At 35.4% G+C, this 24,537-nt stretch overlaps 1 protein-coding gene across 1 annotated transcript in view; it reads right to left on the bottom strand.

The window, feature by feature from the left end:
* Positions 1-24,537, bottom strand: part of Nrk (Nik related kinase) — a 121,430-nt gene that overhangs the window by 35,597 nt on the left and 61,296 nt on the right. The window contains exons 6-13 of the mRNA XM_090325858.1: positions 21,725-21,835; positions 20,114-20,204; positions 17,151-17,281; positions 15,406-15,460; positions 10,124-10,202; positions 8,883-9,058; positions 5,184-5,244; positions 3,299-4,562 (exon numbers count right to left, since the gene is read on the bottom strand). Of these exons, the coding sequence (XP_090181984.1) occupies positions 3,299-4,562; positions 5,184-5,244; positions 8,883-9,058; positions 10,124-10,202; positions 15,406-15,460; positions 17,151-17,281; positions 20,114-20,204; positions 21,725-21,835 (1,968 nt within the window). The remainder of the gene's footprint in view (positions 1-3,298; positions 4,563-5,183; positions 5,245-8,882; positions 9,059-10,123; positions 10,203-15,405; positions 15,461-17,150; positions 17,282-20,113; positions 20,205-21,724; positions 21,836-24,537) is intronic.

Raw genomic sequence — 24,537 nt, 5'->3', positions numbered from 1 at the left:
CATGGTATTGTTGAAAAACTGGAAGTCTAACAATAAAAATGACTTTTGTAGTAATTTTATACCTAGGCAAAGGAACATCTAGGAAAGTGCTCTACCACTTGAGCCATGTCTCCAACCTAAAGTCAAAGAAAGATTTAAAATAGAATGAACTTCTCAAAATTTATTAATTAATTTAAATATATGAATCACATATTTAAACTAACTCTAGGCTAGCTAGCTTTGGTACCTGGCATATTGTACATACATTTATTTGTTTATTTGAAATAGGGAAGGGGAAACTTAAGATGATTGGGAGAGGTGGGGAAGGGAAACTGGGAGTAAAACATAAGAAGGGGTATCAGTATTCAAGAAGTAATGCACCCACTACCTGACGAATGTAACTGTGATCCTTCTAGATATCACCCAACAATAAAATACAATTTAAAAAAAGGAAAGAAAAAAAACCATCCTTCATTTTCAATGATAAAAATACAATCTTTTGGGGCCGGGAGTTTGGCCTAGTGGTTAAAGTGCTTGCCTAGCATGCATGAAGACCCGGGTTCGATTCCTTGGTACCACATACATAGAAAAAAAAGCCGGAAGTGGTGCTGAGGCTCAAGTGGTAGAGCTCTAGCCTTGAGAAAGTCCAAGGACAGTGCTCAGGCCCTGAGCTCAACCCCAGGACTGGCAAAAAAATACAAGCTTTCAAAGGAAAATCAAAAAATTTAAACTATCTGCCGCTGAGCGCTTAAGTTGGTAGTGATACTGGCAAATGTTGCTTTTTGAAATCATATAATGAAATATGAAGAATTTGGAAACATAAACCAGCATTTTCTTTCTTAAAAAAATTGTGTTTTATTGTCAGGGTGATGTACAGAGAGGTTACAGATACATTCACCAGGTAAACCATAAACCAGTACTTTGTAATTAAAAAAAGCATGATATTAAAAATCGTGCTCATCAAAATATCTATTCAAACACAAGACAGCCTCATTGATTTTATAATTGCTAATTATACAAAATTTAATCAATGTAATTTTAGGTTAGACTTGTCTAGTTTGTGGTATATTATCAGTGAATATGTACAATTTTCTGGAAAACAGAAATTCTCCCTTTTAAACTACCTATATTTGAAATGCCAGCTTTTACTCATAGAATTCAACCAAAACAACATATGGTCACAGATTGAATGCTGAATCAGATATGAGAATCCAGCTGTTTTCTATTAAGCAATATTAATGTAAAATGATCTGACAAAATGTAAAATGATAATATTTCTAAAATTTATTTTGGAAAGTAGATATATTTCATTACAACTTAGATGCAATTTTTAGCTTTTTTAAAGAATTAAAATGTTTGTCATTTGGGGAGTTTTAATTTTTAATATGTTAACTATTAAATGACAGATAATATAATAAACTAAAGTATTTTGGAGTCCTCAATATCTAAGATTATAAAGAAATCTTGAAGCCAAAATTTTAGAAACCACGGCTTAAGGCCTTTATTAATGTCATAGCAACTCATATTGGGAGCTTTACCTCATCTTTTTTGGAGTTAGAACGAATCACTGCATGGGTTCTATTTGGACTTTGACCTGAATGGAATGAAATACTTCATCATTGTTTGATGATTCATTGTCTTTATTCTCTGACACAAAATTGATTTTAAGTATTTTAATTGTAGTTCCAATGTAAATGTTAGGAATAATTCCGTCAACTGAAAAGAACAATTTCCAAATATAAAACATGCTTTGTACCAGTAGTTTTGGGTAGATTTTTTTTTATTCTTAATCCCTTTTAGAGTTTGAAGAATGCTACGGATTTTCTATAGACAACTGCATATAGATTCATGTATTTGCATATAATTTTCACGGGAATTGCTACATCCTGAAGCTCATTCATGAGAAGTGGATTCAAATATCTGATCTAAAGCTCTATAATTCATAACCTCACCATTTTGTCACATTTAGTAAACTGTTATAGTCGGTAAGTCTTGTCTTTGGGAGGAATGGAAGATCTTTAATACAGAGATGTAAGTATCCCTCCTTAAATACCTTGAGTTCAGAAACACTGTGTCCTATTAAAGTCAGTCAATGTCTAGTCTTGTACTAAAGCACTGTAATTATAATTTGTAATGAATGTGAAATGAGCTGACCCACCAACATATGCCTATAAATTCTACTCTTCACATATTTCAAATAGGACTGTATTTTCTTTATATTTTCTATAAGGACTACAGATAAATGTAGAAATGTCTGTACAAGAACTTAAGATCATGGAACCAGCAAGTATTATTTTTTGACAAATTTCTTCTATTTTAAAATAGCTTCACGTGTGTATGTATATATATATATTTTAAACAATGAATTGGAATAAGTTCACACTATTCTGATAGTACTATGAGCCTTTCAGAGATAAATGAAAGTATTTTCCCTAATGCAAAATCCATTAGATCTAACTGGTTAATAGGGCTCATTGACAGTGGTCATTGACAAACTAGCTGGCCTAATTTCTCCCAAATGTCACCATTTCAGACTCAAATCTTCCTCTTTCCATCTGGCTTCTTTTCTCTTTATATTCTGGGAGCTTGGCATTCATTTCCTCTTTTGGGCCTTGCTGCTTTTACTTTTTCTTATGTCAAATATGCCAAGAAATCACCATTTATTCAACTGAGTCAATGTGCACAAACCTTTATCTAGACAAGTTTACGTGTAAATACTCCATCAATTATTATTAAGTGGATGAAGATAATAAGGTTGAATTTAGTATAATCATAATAATTTCTTTTATTTAAATGGGCGCTGAAAAGTATCAGACATCAATGCTTTCCTAGTTGTTTCTGACTCATGAATTTGCTTATCAAGCTAAGAAACTCTTTATCTGATCAGCATTGCCAGCTTTTATTTAACAACTTCAGATAGATGATATCTATCTATATTAGAGTGTTTTGAAATGGTATTTTATTGATATTTCTCTAATAAGATTGAAGTTCACACATTATATTCCATACTTCAATATAGGCAGATATTAACTTATGACTCTTTATATATGGAAATGAGTTAGAAGGGGAATAGTTATAAATATTATTGAAATTTATAAAGTTTAAAGACTGAAAATAGTAATTTGGGGTTAAGGGGAAAATTGATAGAAAACTAGTAATGCGGTATTTCTGAAGTGATACAGCAAGCTGTTACCCACTGTACTTGAGCAGCTTTTTCCATATTTTATTAGACTACCTGGAAACGTGAGGAAAATTCTTTTGAAGAAAAAGCAGAGGCATTAACTAGCATGTGGGAAAATAGAAAATAAAACACTCTTACATTTTCAACTTGTCTTAGTTCTTCCTCATGTTGATTAAAGATGTCTTCCCATCGGCGTTGGCGCCTTCGTCTACGGGCTTCTACATCTTCAAGTGCAGCCTCTTCATGTCTCCGAAATGACTTGACCCTAAACCGTTTTGGTGAAAGTCTTTTTGCTAATGCTTGCCTTAGACTAGAAACTTTGGATTTTTTCTTCCTAGTCGGTTCTGGTTGAGTGTAAAACATGTTTGATGAGAGGTTTTCCATCAGGGTTTGCAGTGGGCCAAGTGGCTTTGAGATATGTGCATTTGGTGCTCGAAGTAAGTCTCTTGAGAGTCCCTCTACCAGAGCTTGAACTGATGCAGCTGCCTGTGAGGTCTCTAGTGCCCAGGCCTGTGGCTGAGGTGACCCTTCATTTCCCTCCCTTACTGGAACGAGCACCTGAGTATCCAAATGTAGGGGCAAGAGAACATGGTGGTTCTGTGAAAGTAGGGGCAAGAACAATTGGGCATGTACTAATAATGCCTCTGGTGCCTGAGCCTCAACCTCAGCCTGTGCAGGCTCAGCGGCCTGTTCCTGTACCTCTGGCTGTTCAGGTGCTTGGTTTTGGTCCAGATGCTGTTCAGGTGCTTGGTTCTGTCCCTGTTGTTGTTCTGCAGCCTGGCCTTGTCCTTGTGGTTGTTCAGGTACCTGATCTTGCCCCTGAAATTCCTCTGGTACCTGGTCCAGATCTTGAGGCTCTTTGGATGCTAGGGCTTGAACCTGTACCTGTTCCTGGACCTGGGTCTGTTCCTGTTCCTGGGCCTGGGCCTGTTCCTGGGCCAGGGCCTGTTCCTGCGCCTGAGCCTCAGCCTGTTTCTTTCCCTGGGCCTGAGCCTGTTGTTCTTTGTGGATGGAGCTCTGTATCTTTGAAGGCCTAAGCATTTTTCCCTGAGCCTGTAGTGGCATGAGCATCCCAGATAACTTCCGTAGTCGTGGGGGTGCCTTAATCTCCATATATAGAGGCCTAAATGCCTTACCCTTCATGTGACCTTGTAGTGGCATGAAAACCCTAGCTGCCTTCTGTAACTGTTGAGGTGCCTGTAGAGGCCTTTGTGTACTGTCTGGTGCCTGCATGGGCATGAACATCCTACTTGCCCCTTGCAGTTGCTGAAGTGCCTGGACCTGTTGCTCTTCTTGATCAGGTAACCACCTTGGCTGAGGGGGTTCTCCATGCAAGATTCTAAGTGGTCTGCATCTGCTGCTGGATGGTATTTTTAAAAGTTCATGAGTGCAAGAGGATCCTCTGAAATAAACATAGAAATGATTGCCATATAATTAATTTTCAGTGGAATAGAGCCATTCATGAGAATTTCTGTCCCTTTTTTGTGTGTGTGGGGGGGTCATGGGGCTTGAAATCTGGGACTTGGTGCTGTAGCTGAGCTCTTCAGCTCAAGGCTACTGCCTTACTCCTGAGCCAGAGTCCCAATTCCCATTTTCTGGTGATTAATTGGAGATAAGAGTCTCATGCACTTTCATGCCCAGGCTGACTTGGAACCATGATCCTCAGATCTCAGCCTCCTGAGTAGCTAGGATTACAGGTGTGAGCCACCACACCCGGCTAAATGATGGCTTTTTTGGAAGAAAGGACATTTCAGTAAATTTTTTTCTAGATCAATTCCTATAATGTCTGAAATATCCTGTAGGTAATATTATAATGGCAGCATATTAAATTGTTAATGGAATCCGATAATCTATTGGTCATACTATTGCTACATATGAAGCAGTCTTTGAGTAGTAATTAATATTTTCTCTCAGTATTTTCCCTCAATACCTCATGAAAATAGCTGTTATTTTATATATTGGTTGTTCTGATAGAAAGTCTAAAGTAATGGAGTCAACTGTATATTCAGTTTACTTAACTCACCTGAATTTTTTCATGCTGTACTGCTCCTTAATAGCTTCTCTTTCAAACACCAGAGGAATCCCTTTTTTTTATGAAAGAGAAAGAGTAAAGATGGAATCAATTCACCCTAAGTCAATTCATCCTGTAATGCTCAGGATGTAGAGTGATTTCATAAGGGCAAGAAGGCAGCCTTTCATGTGCCCTGGAATGGTGATATAAACAATATTATGTGCCTATAATACTGTATAATTATTTCATGAAGATTCATTCCTATAGTCATATGAAAGAAGATGTAATATACTAGTTTCAGTTATAAAGAGAAAGAAAATGGAATGGGGAAAATGGAGAATGAGACAAAAACAAACTATGGCTTGGAATTAAAAGTTAATTCTGGGTTTTACATGTAATACATTTAAAACATTCAGCCTCTATTCTATCAGTTCCACTGCTACTACTGACAAATAGAGGCTTATAAATTGAAGAGTTTCCTTTGAATTTTCTATATGAAATTGAATATGGTAACTATATATTTTCAACATAAAGGTCATATAAATGGGAACTTTTCCTGCAGGTACCATTGTAGAAATCTTGTAGGTCTCAATATTAGGCCCATATATAGTTTTTCTGCAATTAATACAGACTAGCTGCTCTCTGTGATGTACCATCAATATTTTTATCACCAGATGTATACTAATGTTTGTGTTTTTCATTTGAAAGCAAGATATATATAGTTTTGCACATGGAAAAAGCATCCATCATTGCAGTAAATCCTGTAGCTGATCTAATGCTTGTTTGCTATCTTCTTCTGGTTCCTTATTCCCATTACCCTGAATACAGTCTCTAAAATAAAATGTAGGGAAAGTCACAAAATATAGAGTTACAACTTCCTTTTTCTAAGTAGCTTCACCAAGCTTTCTAGAAAATCATCCTTTATTTTGACCACTGACAGATTACTTCTGCTGTATCAATTAGTTCCAATAGTTATGTCACATTGTTGAATATGAGTACATAAGATAAACTTCATGAGGTACACAAAATTAACAGTTAACAAATGCTTAGACTCATTTATGAATTAAAATATTTACTTAACATTGTCATGCCACCAAATTTTATTCAAGGTCTTTAAATATGTGACTACTTAACAGGAATAATGAACAACAATGAATAATTTCACAGATAAGTGCTCACGCAAGAAGCAATCAATTGAACAAAAGCACATATTAATAGAAAGAACTAAATATTGAAGGCTTGGGAGTTTCATTTCAATGTAATTTCTTAATAACATTTTTCTTTTTTAAGCTATAAATATTTCTTTTTCCAATTTATTTTTTTATTATCGAGATAATATATAGAGGGGTTACAGTTACATTAGCCAGAGAGTAGATGCATTACTTCTCACACATTGATACCCCTTCTTATGTTTTTGTCCCCATTTCCCTCCCTCATCCCCTCCAAATCATCTTGTTTTCCCTCCTTCCCTTTCCTATTTCAAATAAACAAATAAACCTACATACAATATACCAGGTAATAAAGTCAGATACAGTAACAATATGAGATTAACCAAAGGGCAACAAAGGAGAAGATAAATAACATAGCACATTAAGAGTAACAATCACTCAAGATAAAGCTCTTGTTTCCATATCTTAGAGACCCTTTTATTTAGTCTCATCCTATTTGACCTTATGTATCCTCTGCTAAGAGAGTCCTAGATGTGTACTAATTATTACAATTCAGGGAAACCATTGAGCATATCTTCCTTTGAGTTTGGCTTACTTCACGTAATTTGATTTTTTCCCAAGTCTTTCCATTTCCTTCCAAATGGGGCAATGTTTTTCTTTCTGATGGCAGCATATAATTCCATTGTGTATAAGTACCACATGTTTTTCACCCAATCATGTGTTGAGGGGCATCTGGGTTGGTTCCATATCTTTGCTATGGTAAATAATGCTGCAATGAACATTGTTGTGCTAGTGGCTTTAGTATGGCTTGTTTCTGGACTTTTGGGTAAATGCCAAGGAGTGGGATACAAGAAACAAAGGCCTAATATCCAAAATATATCTACAGCTAAAAAATTGAATCTCTCCAAAACTAATCTTCAAAGAAACAACCATCCCATTAAAACAACATAAAGAAAGACTTCTCTGAAGAGGAGATAAGAATGGCCTATATATAGACACATGAAAAATGCTCGACATTTGTGGCCATAAAGGAAATGCAAATCAGAACAACTTTGAGATTCCACCTCACTCCAGTTAGAATGGCCATGAAATCTAATAACAACAGATGCTGACAGGGATGTGGCCAGGAGGGATCACTACTACACTGTTGGTGGGAGTGTAAACTCATTCAACCACTATGGAAAGCAGTATGGTGATTCCTCAAAAGACTAATCATAGAGCTCTCCTATGACCCAGAAATAACATTTTTCTTTAAAGAGAATAAAGGAAAGCTTGTTGCTGGTGGTCCATGCTTATAAATCTCGGTACTCAGGAGGCTAAGATCTGAGGACCACAACACAAAGCCAGTGGACAGGAAAACTCCATGAGACTCAATTAGACAGCAAAAAGCCAGAAGTGGAGCTGTGGCTCAACTAGAAGAGTGCCAGCTTTGAGAAAAAGCAAATGGACAGGGGCTGGGAGTTTGGCTTAGTGGTAGAGTGCTTGCCTAGCATGCACGAAGACCCGGGTTCGATTCCTCAGCACCACATGTATAGAAAAAAGCTGGAAGTGGTGCTGTGGCTCAAGTGCTAGAGCTCTGGCCTTGAGAAAAGTCCAAGGATGGTGCTCAGGCCCTGAGTTCAAGCCCCACAACTTGCAAAAAAAAAGAAAGAAAAGCAAATGGACAGTTCCCATGCTCTGAGTTCAAGTTCTCTCCCTTTGCCTCCCTCTCTCTCTCTCTTTCTCTTTCTCTGTAGCTGTCAGTCTCACTCTGTCTCTCTCTTCTTCTCCCTCTTTCTTTCTCTCCCATTCCTCCCCATCCACATCTCTCTCTCTCTCTCTTCTCTTTCTCCATCATACACACACACACACACACACACACACACACACACACACACAGAAATAAAGAAGCGATTTTTTTATATGAATGCTCATTTCAGTGATACAAAACTCCTATGGATAAAAAAATGTGGTATTTATATACAATGGAATTCTATGCTGCCATCAGAAACAATGATTTCTCCCTATTCATAAGGAAATATAAAAGCTTGGAAAAATCATATTAAATGAAGTAAGTTATACCCAAAGAAACATAGGCTCCAGGGCTCCCTCACTTGTAATAACCAGTATATGTCAAGATTTTCCTAACAGAGGATCACAATAGCTCAAAAGATGTGTACATATGACCATATAGGATAATGCTAAATGAAATAAACTCCAGGATATGGAAACAAGAGGTTTATCTTTGTGGTTGTATTATGTGAAGTTATTTGTTTTCTCTCTTTTCCCCATTATGGTTTATCCCCTTTTGTCACTCTATCTGATTTTGGTATGTGGGTATGTTGTATATACATTTATTTGTTTATTTGAAATAGGGAAAGTAAGGAGAAAAATAAGATGATTGAGAGGGGGTGGGAGGAGGGAATGTGGAAGAAATGCATGAGAAGGGTAATCAATGTCCAAGAAGTAATGTGCCCACTACCTGACAAATATAATTGTAAACCCTCTATACAACACCCCGGCAATAAAGTAAAAACTTTTTAAAAAACTCCACACATTCTACCTTTTTTCTCTCTTTTCTTAATGATTCCAGTAAGATGCTTGGTTAATGACTCCACAACATGCCGCTCATGTTTTATATTGCAAACAAATGGGTGTTGAAGCATGTTCGCAGAAGTAGGGCGAAACAGGAAGTTTTTTATCATGCACTTTTCCATGAAATTGTGGAACTTGCGGGACCTAGAAAAATGATTCAGAGGAATAGAAGAGAATTTTCAGGCTGGCTACATGTCTTTTCACCCCCACCTACAAGCCTCTTTGAAGATTAAATTTTTGAAAAACTCACTTCTAATTATAATTATCTGTTCAGTTAGCAGATATTATGGAGTGTGACAATATATGTTATATATTATATATTAAGGTCATTTTAGCCTTTGTAAAAGAGGCCAGATGAACAATATTTTATATAAAGATATGAGTAGAAATTTTAAAGAATTCATCAGCATGCACTTGGCTAAACCTCATGCAGTGATGTGGCAATTAAACAGTTAATATGATATATGAGACTGTGAGACTAGATTGAGTCAACCCTATACCAGTTCTTCTCTGAAGCCTGAATGCTTCCTTTATGATGTGTGGTTTTAGCCAGGGGGTGTAGATGCAAAGATTCGAAAGGAGGGTGCTTAACTAAAGCCATTGTAAAATGGCCCATGTAAACAGATGTGGCAAGAAATCTTACATCTGTGAAAAGGATTCAATTGAGTTATAAGGACAAATGCCAACGATCGAATCCTAAGTCATTACACAGAGGGAAAGCAATAAATACTAAGAATAAGCAAGAGTATAATGAAATCACCAACAATTTTCAGGTTTGCCTGATTTGTTCCCTCTGGAAGATTAGCACTCTGTGTTAGGTGTGTGGATATTTAATTTAATGGAAGAATAGGCTGTTCATCACAATCACTGCCTATCTAAACACAGTAAGAAAAATCTCCCCAAATTGTAATTGGACCATCTCATGACTTGTGAAACATCTGAAAATGCCCATTAATAACAGGGCGGCAATATCTTCATCTTATCTTTGGGGGGATAGTACTTCTTTTGGGTTGGGTACATAGGACTTGATGGAAATGCTGTTGCTTGAAAACTGGTTATTTAAGTTGTTCCTGTTGTTATTCCTGGATTAACAGAGCTATTTTGCAACAAAGATGGTGAAGCAGGACGGACAAAATGAATGAAAACTTTTCTACAGAAAAATATAAATCAGTGTATTTAAGACAATGAGATTAAGAAATTTATCTTTACCATCCACTGGATTTGACTGTGGGGGCAGAGTCACGTAAAATTACGAAGAGGGCTTCCAAGGGCTGAAGATTACACAGAGCTGTGAAGGGAAATTGATAAGTTTACCAACAATGCAAAGGATAACTAGAGCATACTGCTCACCTCAGAGGTACTGTGTTTTCTTCTACCCATTCTGCTGAATAAACACTAAGGGATGGAGATGTACATAAAGAATGTAAAAACATGTTGGGCATGGTGGCTCATACCTATAATCCTAGCTACTCAGGAAGCTGAGATTGCGGTTCAAAGCCAGCCCGGGCAAGAAAGTCCATGAGACTCTTATCTCCATTTAACCAGTAGAACACTAGAAGTGGTGCTGTGTGCCTCCAGGGGTAGGGTGGAGCCTTTAGCTGAAGAACTCAGTGACAGAGCCTAGGCCAGGAGTTCAACCCCCATGGCTGACAAAAAAATGTAAAAACATACCCATTGCACTAGATAATATTGGATAGCATCATTATTACTGGGTGTGGCAAATAATTTTAATAAAAAAATTAAATCCGGGCATCAGTTACTCACATCTGTATTCCTACTTATTCAGGAGGTTAAGATTTGAGAATCATGGTTGTAAGTCAGCCCAGGCAAAAAAGTCTTTGAGATTCTTTTCTTCACTTAACCAGCAAAAAGCCAAGATAGAAGCCTGGCTCAAGTGGTAGTGGGCCAGTCATGAGCAAGAGAGGCAATTAAGAGTAGGGATTGTACTCAGGTAACAAATTCATGTACCAATACTGACACATGTTTTTTATTGTTGGTTGAAAGATTATATTTGAAATATCTATTATAATTGGACATATACTCTAATGTTTCTGTACTATGGGTATTTAAATGTATAAAAGTGCCATATGTAATTATAGAATGAAAAAGTCAAGTAACTGTACACAGTAATATGTAAAGAAGGATGATTTACTAGTCTTTAAAGCTGAGAAAATATTCCTTGGGAGTTGAGAGTCCTAATAAAAGAGGTTGATGTAGTATAAGCTACTGTTAAGAACACATCTCCAGAGTATAACTGAATTATTATCCCACTTTCTCTTTATGACCTTTAGTGAATTATTCAGCCTATACTGTGTGTCAATTTCTTCATCTGAAACACAGGATCATCAAAAAGTTGCTATGAGAATTAATAGCAACCTATCAATAAAGGTGTTGTCATATAGCAAATACTTGAAAATATTAATTAGGGCCAGGAGTTTGGCCTAGTGGTATAGTGTGCTTGCCTAGCACTATTGAGTTCCTCAGTACCACATATATGGAAAAAGCCAGAAGAGTTGCTATGGCTTAAGTGGTAGAGCTCTAGCCTTGAAAAAGCTCAAAGACAGTGATCAGGCCCTGAGTTCAAGCCCCAGGCCTGGCAAACAATATTAGTTAGTAATCTATAGTAAAGATTTTAAATTATCTGACACTTTAAGTCTGTGTCAAATAACTATACTTTTTTTAACCTAAGCAGGTATTCAAAGAAAGCCAAAACTGATATAAGTTCTATCAAACCTCATTGGTTTTGGAATTCTGTTTTTTTAAAGCATTTATAATATGGGTCTTACTTCACTTATTTTCTCTTGTGTTGTGACTAATAGACACAGGCAGTAAAAATCTCCACTCGACAGCTATATTATAAATCTCATTTAATACCATAAGCATATCCTTCAAGTGAAGATATTAGCCATTATCATTTTTGGTGTCCATTCAGTGGCTTGAACTCAGGACCTGGGTACTGTCCCCATTTTCAATTAGGTCTCTAACTCATGGCTGTTTCTCTACCACTTGAGCCATTTCCTCCAGCCTGGATTTTTGGTCAATTATTTGAAGATGGAGATCTATGGACTTTTTTTCATGGATTGGCTTTGAACTGTGCTGCTCTAGAGATCAGCCTCCTGAATAGCTAGGATTACAGCTGTGAACCACTAACTCCCGACATCAGCATTATTTTTATTAGGGTGAAACAAAGACTGTTGTTCAAAGGTTATGCTTTGTTCTTAATTGTATGGACATATCCTCATAGAAGGTGCAGGCTTATTATTTCACAAGATGAGAATCATGTTTGCCTCCTTTATTTCCTTTATTATGATTGATCAGTCACAAGATACTCTTCTTTAAAGATTACAAATCTGTGCCATACTAAATGGTTATCATTCAGTCAATTGACAACATGTTTAGGGTCCCAGAGGAGACAAGTTTTAATTAGTGGAAGGAAAAGGTCACAAGACAGTAAAGAATAGAGTGAGAAAAAGCTCAATGTCAACTCTGGGTGGTATTCTATATGGTTTAATTTTAATAATGTCTATAAAGGCCCTTTCTAAACTATATCTCACAACACTGCATATTCAGAAGCAGAGGTCTACTCTTTTGAAATAGTAAACCTCCTTTAGTTCTAAAACCTAAGTGCCAGTGATTGTATATAGAAATTCCCTTCTTGAATGCTTGTTCATTAAATGTCATTTGAAATATGATGTATAAATGAATGTTAATAAATTGTTTAATAAAAAAAGAAAAAAACCACAACTCTTCAGAGGCTTGACACATGTTAAACTGGGCCTTGGTGTGATGTAGTTGAAACAATATGGTTTACTACTAACACATTTTGAGACCTGAAAGCACTATAAATATTGAAGTAGTCCCATCTTCTGATGGGACAAGGTGCCTTTGAGTTAGGAGGCACTTTGGTTAATAGAGATACGGAGTATGAAAGAGTGTTACTACAAGGAATAAACCAGGGCTGAGACCATACGAGACAATATGTTGGAAATGAACTCTACAACTTGGCGGGGGGTGGTTGGAAGAGGGAAAGTAGGAGAAAAACATGGGAGAGGTAACAATGCCTAAGAATAAATGTACTCGCTAACTTACACATGTAAGTGTACATCACCCTGACAATAAAATTAAGTTCAAAAAACAGAGCTCTGAGTATATACAGTCTAAAATATTAAAACTAATTCCTACAGGAAATGAACCAAAGTGGGAAAGATATAGTCTAGATTAAGGTAAATTCACTAGTGTAGACAATAAGGATGGGCTGTTGACCTATCCTGCTTCTTAGTCAGGAAACGTCACATCTACCTGAGTGACAGAGGGTATGAAATGGGCCCTCTCTTCAACATCCATCAGTGTCTACTATTAGTTATTTGAATAACTACTAGCCATATTTGACCACAAGAAGTAGTATAGTATAGATCCTCATGTTGTTTGAACTCTGACCTAGCAACCTAAAGACTGATGAAGGTCATGAATGCAAGGGCTCTCTTCTCTCTTCTTAAAGGTCTTATAATACCCTTGCATTGAGGAGCTATTCTTGTTTTGTTTCCCCAGGACAAAGTCACTGAAGAAAGACCAGAGGGAGGTAACTGTATATCTGGATCTCAAAGGATAGTATCAGATAACTGTGGCTTTGGAAAGCCATTCCCTCTGAGAAGATAATTGTCATAACCTGAGGGGTTACTAATGTTAATGAAAATCACATTTATGCAAAGGATCCAGACAATAAAATAGACTTATGAAAGAAATGTTTTTAATGAGGTGGATGTCTAATGTTGCTCATGATCAAAGCCTCACTATTGTGATGACTTATCTAGGCTGGCTGTTCTTATTTCCTTGTGAGTTCATAATGTCCTGGGCTTCACTCATCTTGGTTCAAAGCAGCTGGCTGTTTGCATGCTGTGTGATTTGCCTTCTCTGTATCCCTTCTGTGAATTTGCTCTTCATTCCTTTTTCTCTCTCCCATGATTTAATTTGATATTTTGGATTTTTTTTTAAAGTGCTGTTCTTTGGAAAAGACTTGTGGAGTACTCAGAAACAATGAGAACGGATTTGTTCATGCATTTTATATGACCATTTGGTGCAGGAATGCATTATAACTAAACCCATGTATTAATAGTAGTATGGAATATTATATTTCATACTTATAGAAAGAGAATGAAATGACAATGGAGAAAGAAAAGGAGGTGAAGAAAAGAAGACAGAAGAGCAGGGGAAGAGGAGAAGAGGTGTTGCTGTTCCTCTGTGTAGCATATTTTTCAAACAGAAAATTCAAACCAGGAATAATTTCTATTGCTATAGTATGATTTCACTTTTAATATGAAGCTTATAAAATAGCATTTGCATTTTAATATTTTCCAACAAGAACATTTTTATGCCAGTCCTTGAGCTTGAACACATGGTCTGAGGGCAATACCTGGAAAGCTAGTACTCTACCACTTAAGCTACAATTCCATTTCTGGACTTTTGGTAATTGGAGATAAGAGTATCATAGGTTTTCCTGCCCAAGATGTCTTCAAACCATGATCCTCAGGTCTCAGTTTCTTGAGTAGCTAGGATTATAGTTGTGAGCCACTAGTGCATGGCCCAATATGAATCTTTTATTCACCCAACTTTGTAATTTGTGGCACTAGAGGGAGTAGCAAACTGTTCTGAACATCTGCCATAGCTTTATTTCAGCCCCTGTTCCATATCCCAGGTGACATGAGAAATTCCTAACAGTTAGGTCACTATGATTCCCTTGAATTTCTTCCCAATGGCCTCGTATGTAACACAATACTAAAGATAATTCAAAGCTTTCAAGCTCACTAGGTAGATGTTATACAGACAGAACATAGAGGAACAAGAGGCAATAAATTTTGATTTAAATACTGAAAAAAACAATAGTGAGAGCAAATGTGCTATGGAGCCATATATTAGATCAATATCACCCATTTCTATCCGGTTTTATTTCATTTTCATTTTCCTACTAGAAAGCAGCAATTTGAGAGAAGCAGCTGTGATTGTGTTGGGCAAATGATGGGTGAGTAGGGAATACAAGAGGATATGGTTAATTTTAATGGTGTGGCTAAAGGGCAACAACAAGGAACCAAGGATGTGTTGGTAAGCTTTGTTTCAATGAACCAATGAAAGCAATGGTTTCATGAACCATTGGAGGATCTTCTCAACTATCCCATCATAAAAAATGGTGACAATAGAAGCTGTCTGACTCAAATATTTCACCAATCAGTATAAAATATAATGCCTTGACATTCTAAAATTTGATCCTAAAATTAGGATCAAATAAAGATAAAACAAACAGGCTATTTTAAAATATTAAAATCTTGTGACTGACAGAGCATTTGAAATCATTGAAAAGGTCACTGTTGCCATATATTAGGACTCCTGTATGGCCATTTAAAGCTGATTGGTACAAGAGGAACTCCAGCTATCTTCCACGGAGACTATATTTCCTTAACCCTTTGAAAATACCAATCACAGGAAACATTTTTACTTACGGGGAGCCCCTTCTGCCATTTCAATAGCAGTGATTCCCACAGACCAAACATCACTCTACGAAGCAAAAAGAAATCACAAAAATTATTTAAAATGGTGCATTGGTAGCATTAAGAATCCTGTCTCATTACTATTGATGTTATAAGAAGTATTATCTGAACTTAGGACCAATCAGTGTCTTATTAAAAAACACGCTGATATGGATCAGTGAAAGGAAAGCTCATCTTAGATGTACTGTTAACTGTTGCCTAACCTGAAATATCAAAAAGAATTCATCATAAAGAAGTCCTAATATATACATAAACAAGCTATGCAAAATCTAGACAGGCACTTTGACCAGCTAAACCTCAGGGCCCCTTCTCAAGCTATGAAATTCTAAGCAAATGCTTTTACTCTCTGTACCTCTATTTCATTCTATGTAAATGAAAATTACAACATTTATTTCATAGGTCTAGTGTGCAGTGTGCAATGTGTATGTATGCATGTATACTCATTAAAAATACAGAGGTATATTTAATTCTTTATATGATAAACATCAATATATAGTACATATATTTATAATCTAATATATATGTATATATATATATATATTTGGCAGCTCCTCAAAAACATAAACTGAAGCTAGAATTATCAAGAAGCTCTTGGAAATTAGCCTCATCATTATTAACTGCGCTTGGTCTTTCTGAGTGAAGAAAGAGGACTGGGGGTAGACATACACTGGCTGATTAGGTGTTAACTTTAATTTTTGGAAATCTAGTTTATAAATAAATATCTCAGTTTCAGTTTATGATAGTCCTAATGACAGGTCTAAGCTTTCTTTTAGTTACATGGGGAGAAAAACATAAATAAATAACCAATACAAGTAAAAAAATCATGGAAGGATGTAAAACATATAGGTATAATGTACTAGTTTTACAATGGGGCATTTTAAGAGCTTTAGGCAGCTATAGTTTCTATAGCTCCTAATAAAGCACTGAACATGGAATATGTCCTCAGTAAATAATTACTTTTCAGATCTAGAAGGGAATTTAGGGAAATGGAACTTAAATTAATCAATTTCAAGCACTGAGTCCTATGTTCCACAAAAGGAGACCACAATGAATTGTTTAGATGACTTATGATGTGGAAAGTGAGTGAGGTTTTCCATTCTATAGCAAATGGAGAGTTTGCCTTCCCACATCGGCTTTCTGAAATGTATACATACATATATATTGTCCAAATTGCAGCTTCCATGGAAATTTTAATAAATAGCATAGATTGTTACTTAATTTGTCCATTCCAATGATTTTCAGAGGTTTTAGAAGTGAACCATGAGCCAAGGATTTTCTCCATTACTCTTGAATAATCAAATTATTTTTGTTTCTTTTTGGAGCTAAACTATTATGAACTTTAACAATTGGCTTTAATTTTAATTATTTTTAAGTTCACAAAGCCTTTTGCTCTTGAAAGTTAAATTTGCAAATAAAGCCATATAATATATTTTGCCAAGTTGCAAGCAACATGAACTAGCCTAGCCCTTCTATGTCAAATCTGAATAACTCCCAGTGGCCTACTTTGTCTACATTTGTAGAAAATATTATTCTAATGCATACTATCAAAACCACAAATAGGAATAAGGGCTAGTACTGTATTTCTTATTAGAGTTAATGTGAAAGGAAGGCTGGTTGCTTTTATTCCTTCACTTTATCATTAAAATAAATGACAGTGAAAATCCTTTCCAAATGATTCCCTCTAACTCTTCACTCACTCTGTAATCATAGGAGCGTCGTGGGTCTTCATCACAGTTAATCACTTCAGGTGCCATCCAGTATGGTGTCCCGATGAAGCTATTTCTTCTTCCATTAGTTCTGCTCACCTGGGCACTTACTCCAAAATCAACTGCAAAATTCAGCAGATGTCAAAATAATTAATCAAGAACAAAAAGCTCAATAAATTACTGCTTTAACTTGGAAAGCCAATACAAAAGCCACAATGGATAACAGATTTTCATTCCAGCCCAGAAAACTTTACCATGAATTCTACTCCAGGAATACTGGGAAGTAAGCTTTTGCTGCTATTTATTTTGGAATAAGACTCAACAGAGCTATTATAAATCTACAGTAGGTTTGGCTGAATATTTATCATGAATATTAAAAAATAAAGCTCCATCAGTGTACCCTGAATGTCTGAAATGATAACATATGTAGTGCTTGGACCTACCACTAATTTGTAGAAACAGCACTGTAAGTGGTGTCTAAAAAACTTAGTAGCAATTAGGAAGTCTCACTGATGACAGTAGATCATTATATCGCTTGATAAAGAAGAAAAGTTTTCTTCTAGAATTTAAACTCTTGCATAGTTTTTCTAAATCAAAACCCACATATTTACTGTGATACTCATATCTTTAGGCTATAAAAGCTCAGGCTCCTATTCATCTGTGGGATACATTAGAAGACAATATTTAGTATGGTATCCTCAGAAACAGACAGAAAAAATGGCTGAAGTAGACTTGTGTTATTTATTCCAGAAAAAATAAGACAAGGATGAAAAATGAAGTAGATTTTCTAAGTTAGAATGGTTTCCAGGAATCTAGATGATGGCAAACAAAATTGACTGAATAGCAGCTTGAAGAATTTAGAGGAAGTAAAGAAAAGGGGAAACAAATCTAATAGCTTAAGTCAGTCTTTCAAGAAGGATTTAATAAGAACAAAAATATTGAAAGTATTGTGAAGATCCTCATTAATGTTAGTCTCATTGTCAAGTGATTTTTTTAATAACTATGTCCAATCAAATCACATTCCCACTATACTTAATGGCCAACTTTAGTTGCCAAAATATGCCTATGAAGGCCACACATAAATGCAATACTGCTAGAAAAGAGAAGTAAAATGAGAAAGAAAAAACTCAAATTACAATAAAAGAGTTGAAATCTTAGCATGGCATAATCTTCAGCAATTTTAGAGGCTTGGATATGACAATTACTGATCAATTCTAATCACAATATAAGCATTTCCTCTTTTTTCACTGCCATTTTTTTATCCATCATTATATTCTACTTCTGAAAATTTCTTAATCTTTTGCTTAAAGACAGGCTAAGATCTGAGAAATCTAAAAGTGTGTAAACACTATGTGTTAATTAGCCTGATTAAATTCTAATCCAAACTGGAACCCTTTTGTACAACAAATTCATGATAATAAGAAATGAAATCTTGAATACTGTACAAAGAGGTCTTTCCTCCAGAGTAAAGTACGTTAACTTTAGTACAGGAGCTTCATAGCATATAATTCGGTGACATTTGCTTACATTTTCCATAGTGTGATGCAAATGCCTGGGTTGGCTATTTTCTTGAAGGGTTTTTGCTCTGTACGTGACTACAGTGTATAGCTCATTGGAATTAGAAATCTATGTGTCTCTCATACGTTTGAATATAGTTTCTTAATATTGTGTTTTTATCTTTGCAGCTTTCGGATACACTATTAAGACACAATTGCTACCTCATACTTCTATAAGTGTTCAGTAAAAATGTTCTCAACAGATTATCAAAGTATCTACTCTACTGGATTTCCTTAGCAAGAAAATAGGAACTATCTTAAGGTCATGCTGAGATATGTTTAAATTGTTAACATAATTAAAAATAATACAAATGATTTATGTTCCTTATCAGTGTGATTATCTGTCATTTTACAATACTAAAATTACATATAACATTGTTTAAAAGTCAAACATCAATGTATACTTTAAATATTAAAAGGTGTAATATTTTGTTCTCTGTGTATCTGTATGATAATGTGTGAGATGAGTTTCCAATGAAGTATACCATTCTAACCCTTAGAATAGAAAGTGAAGGACATTCTGGTCTTTGGATTTCTCATTCTAATTTTGATTTGAAAATTAGAGTATCACTTACCATTGACATCATTACTTTAAATATAAAGGTATTTGTGCTTATGAAATAAATTGAAAGTTCTTTGAGATTCTTGGCAAAATATGGCACTGTGATATGCTGAGTTTACTTTGTTCTACTATTAACTTATTTTCTGTTGCATTCTGGTGGTAGGGCTTGAACTCAGGGTCTGAAAACTGTTCCTGAGGTTTTTACTCAAGGCAAGTTTCTACCACTTGAGTCCACAGTTCCACTTTCAGCCTTTTGGGCTGGCTTCAAATTAAGATCTCTAGCACCTAGCCTCCTCAGTAGCTAGGAAACAGATGTGAGCCAATGGCGCTGGGATAGAATTTTATTTATTTATTCATCTATTTATTTTTATTTCAATTTAAATATTTGATTGCCAAGACCAACAATGATCCTAATAACAGTTCTAACAATTCTTTCAGTTACAGAAAACTTCTCATAGAATTTTATTTCATTTTTATTTTCTAATCCCAGCCCATGACACAGAAACTTGAACATGATTAACTCTCAGTTAAATTGGGAGATAGCTATCTTTAATAGAATATAATGTCCTGACCTAACTGTAACCAACAATTCTAATTTAAAATTAGGTATATATTTATATATCGTAAGTATTTATAAGTAGTTTAGGTGTTCTTTTGTCTTACCCCATCTCTCCTCTGAACTAAATTTTCACTGCTTTTTCAGGCAGCCATCATCCTTCCAAAATAAGGTTTAGTGGCAAGTTTGTGATTTAAAAAAACAAAACCAAAGTTCTCCTAATGTAGGGAGGGCTAGTAAGATGTCTTAGGTCCAACATAACATATTGGAATACACTTACCCAGTTTTACTTCAGCATTATGAGTCAGCAGCACATTCTGACCTTTGATGTCCCGGTGAATCACTCGGTGTGCATGAAGATGAGCTAAGCCCTGTGTATATATAATATATACATGTTAAACAGCCATATATATATATCTATGTATATACATGTGTGTATATTTACATACGTAAATATATACACAAAAAGAAAGAGACATACAGACTGACAGACAGACAGGCAGACAGAGGTAGATTTCTCTTTTCTGGTACAGATACTTGTATTTTTGGAAAAACTAGTGGTAAGAAATATGGCCCAGATTTGATTTTTCAGACAAAATTCTTTAGGCTGGAATGACTACAAGTAGTTCCCAGAAATACTGATTTTGGCTATAAGAGAAGGAAAATAAATCAGGACACCCATGAAAGAGAAAGAACACCAAGAAGTAACTTTTGTATACATTGGGCCACTTTACCTTCCTTTCTAACCTCCATCTTTCCAACTAACCGTAACAGAAAAGTCCTGGACATGTTAACTATATCATAGTTCAGCGATGGTTTTTCTCTATTCCTCATCCAACCATCCGTTAAGCCCAACAGCTTTTTTATTCAGCCTTGTAGACTGAGAATTTGAGGGACTATGGAAATTCATTTTAAAGCATTTGCAATTTGTGTTGGCTTATGATACTGGCTCTAGCACATTCACCATTAAAACTAACCATGACCTGGTTACACAATGGCATGGGAAGCAGTATTAGGCTGCAGTGAGATAGGTCCTGACACTAACGGAGGACTAATAACAAAAGTAACAGTTTCTAGACATCATTCTAGGTGCTTGGAATGCAGTAGTTACTAAATTTGCACAGTAACCCTTTGAATAAGATGCTGATATCATTTCATAGTATACAGGAATTATTTTACCTCATTATTACATAAGTAACTTACTAAAGTTCACACAGCTAATACCTGGCAAATGGGAATTCAATTTGTAGTTTAGAATTTGCACTCTTAGCCATTTACAATACAATCTCAAATGAGTTCAACCAAACGGGGTAAATCCTAACAATGCTGAGTATTATTGTTTATTTTTATTAATATTGTTCATGGGTGAACTTAAGTACTCCAGCACAAAATCAGACTGGAGATTGTCAGATCAAGAATAGTCTTGCTTTCATCCAATTGCATGGTAGAGATAAGGAAATATGTGGATCAGTGTTTATAGACTATATCTATGAACAAAAATGTTTGCAGATGATTTGGGGCTATTTTGAAGGTCAACCCCTCTTAAACTGATCATCTTCATATTTGTGGTAATTGTACTGTGCTTTTCAAAAGCGCTCTGAAATGATCACATCATAGTAAATAATACAAGTAGTCATGCCCATTATCCATTGATCACAGTAGTATGAATCTAAAGGCTATGGTTTGGAAACACCTAGGGTAACCTACTTGGAGTTTAACTGCAAGTTAAAAGATATCACTGTAAAGCTCTATTCAAAGTTATAGGCTTTTGTAAGTTCCGTGATCCGGAGTTCATGTTTAGAATTCTTAATCAGATATGAGTTATAAGTTATACTCTGTATGTTATTTCAAGACTCTTTCAAGATCTGGGGACAATTATATGAAGATTCACCTGAAGGACTTCTCGGCAGATATAAGCAATCCAATCTTCTTTTAAGCTCTGATTTTTTGTCATCCTCACTACATCAGTGACCGAGCCTGCTGCACACAACTCCATCACCATCTGCAAGGAAAAGTATAAAATATTAGATAGTAATTCTATGAAAATACCTGAACAGTTTCAGTCCATTTGACATGTAATGTTTGGGGATTAAAGCACTGAAAAGACTAGCTTCTTTGTCCTTTTGAACACTGTAAAAGACTATTAAACTTAGGGGGAGGGCTAAGAGAGCATAGTCTTACAATTAGAATAGATTACTGGAGGAGGGATTTGAGGTAATCATTGAATCACAAGAAGTATTCAAATATGCGTAGAAGAAGAGTTGGCTTATGGATAACATTAAATAAAAGCCCTTTCAAAGAAGCTTGCATATGGGGCCAAGTGTGAGAAATGACTGGAGAGGAAAGGAACAGTAGTTTGAGGGAAGAGTTTGATCAAATGTAAGAAGTAAGATATAGAATGTCTCAAAAGAGTTTACATTTCATTACTAAGACTAAGCTTGGTTTTTGTTGTGTTATGTTTTCAAATTTCAGATGACTTTCTTCAAGATATTGATAAATAACAATAACAACTCCAAGGGAGAACTGCCATTTAAATTCCTGCAGGATAATTTTTCCAAACCGGATTACTGTTAAGGAAGGTCTATTTAATGCTAACATTTTCCAAAGTATTTCATTCTGACTTTATTGTATTTATATAGAGAATTTCTCAAAAAATGCTGACCACTGGTGGATGATGCCTGTAATTCTGGCTATTCAGGGGGCTAACATCCAGGATCATGCTTCAAAGCCAGAATGGACAGGAAAGTCTGTGAGGCTTTTATCTCCAATTAAGCACCAAGAAGTAGAATTGTGGCTTAAGTGGTAGAAAACTAACTTGCCTTGACTAAAATGGCTCAAGGACAGTGCTGAGGCCCTGAGTTCAAGGATCAGCGCAAGGACCCTACAAACTGAATAAACAATGGGTAAATTTCCTTTCAAATAGTATTATTTATCTGAAGAAGTCAATATGAAGGAGAATACAATTATTAAAGTTGACATAAGAAGTTACACTGTTCAAATTAAAACTTAATTCTCAAAAAAGAAAATAATGTCCTTTTGATCTATTGGCCTGTTAATTGCCAATATAGACAAGTGAAAGCAAAAGATGAACTACAAATTCTAAATATTTGAAAAGTGTACCTTATTTCTTGTAGTGTTCTTTTTTTTCAGATAATCACTCCCTAAATTAGAGTTATTTAATACTGATACTATTACTTCATTTATTTGTCCTATACTATCACCAAAAGGAGAGGATGCAGCCAAACAAAACCAACTATACAGAAAATTCACAACAGGCTGATTTTCATAGGGACAATTCAGTGATGATTCCTGAATGGAAAGAACATATACATTGTGGTAATGTAAGTCAAAGATCTTATTTTGAACCATGACAAATCTGAATTTAAAGCCATTCACCTCTAATTGACCCAGAAAGACCTTGTCGATACTATGAAAGTTAGAAGACCTTAATTACAAAAAGATTGTGAGGCAGTCACAGCTATTTTCCTGGCTTTGTAAGCATGATTCCTGGCTCATACACTTTTTGATTTGCAATTATTTATCACTTTACTTACATATTGTTTGTTTTTTGTTGTTTCAAATTTAAACGGGCAATGAAGTATAGTGGTACTATAAAAATTCTTTCATATATAAGTGAATTTATGCATTAAGTTCCTACTAATTCTTCAGATCTCATTTCAAGCTTTTATTTTATCTAGGTTGAGTTTCTCAAACTTCAGCTTAATTTAGATTAATTCATTATTGGACCACATAAAACTATGTTACTTTCTTTCTGACTAATTACACATTCATTTGTATGACTACCTGATGGACACTGGTGTTTGCAGACAGATTGTAAGCTGCAGTGTGTCTGTCTAGTAGAATGCATGGAAAATAGCTAGTTTTCAATGAATATATGTTGAAAGACCAAATCAACTGAGAACCAATATTATATATTCAACAGAGAGACTAGAATATTTTGAATTTGACCTACTATCAAGGAAAAAATCTTGTAAGTAAAGAAATATGTAAACACAAATAATTTATGTAAAGTTGTAAATGTAAAAGGTGTGTAGTAAAAGCTAATAAAAGTTCCATCAGCCTACAGAAGTGAAAACTCTGCATATGGAGGCCCATAATTCTGTGTTTTACAAGTCTGTCCATAAGATTCTCAAGTCTATTATATAAAATATAATAGAATATTAAAATTGGAGGACACTGGGAAATTTCATTCATTTTTGAAAAAAATTACTATAAAATGGGGTGGGATGAAAATGTAGAAAGTGTGAAAAATACATGAATAATGACTACAGTTTATGTTCCAAATATTTCTTTTTTTGCTTGCCCTGTTGCTTGAACTCAGAGCTTGAGCACTATCCCGAGGCTTTCTCAAGAGTAGCTCTCTACAACTTGAGCCACAGTACCACTTCTGGCCCTTTCTATGTATGTGGTACCAAGGAATCAAACCCAGGTCTTCGTGCATGCTAGGCAAGCACCACTAGGCCAAACTCTCAGCCCAAATATTTCATTTTTAAAGAAGAATATTATGATCAAAGCTCATTTTCTTGCAAGATAATGGATGATAGCAAAATTTCTACAGGGACTCGTTAGCTTCTAAAATTTCTGTTTATCGATCTGAAATCTGTGATGTCCCAGGCATCATGTCCAAAAAAAAAACTGAATGAAACTAACCATTTGGGGAACTTCATTTATAAAGAAGTGCTT

This window comes from Megascapheus bottae, chromosome X (genome assembly GCF_031878675.1).
Source record: "Megascapheus bottae isolate mThoBot1 chromosome X, mThoBot2.hap1, whole genome shotgun sequence".
NCBI classification, from domain to species: Eukaryota; Metazoa; Chordata; class Mammalia; order Rodentia; family Geomyidae; genus Megascapheus; species Megascapheus bottae.
The sequence above is the reverse complement of the archived record's forward strand: the minus strand, read 5'-3'. Positions and strand labels throughout refer to the sequence as shown.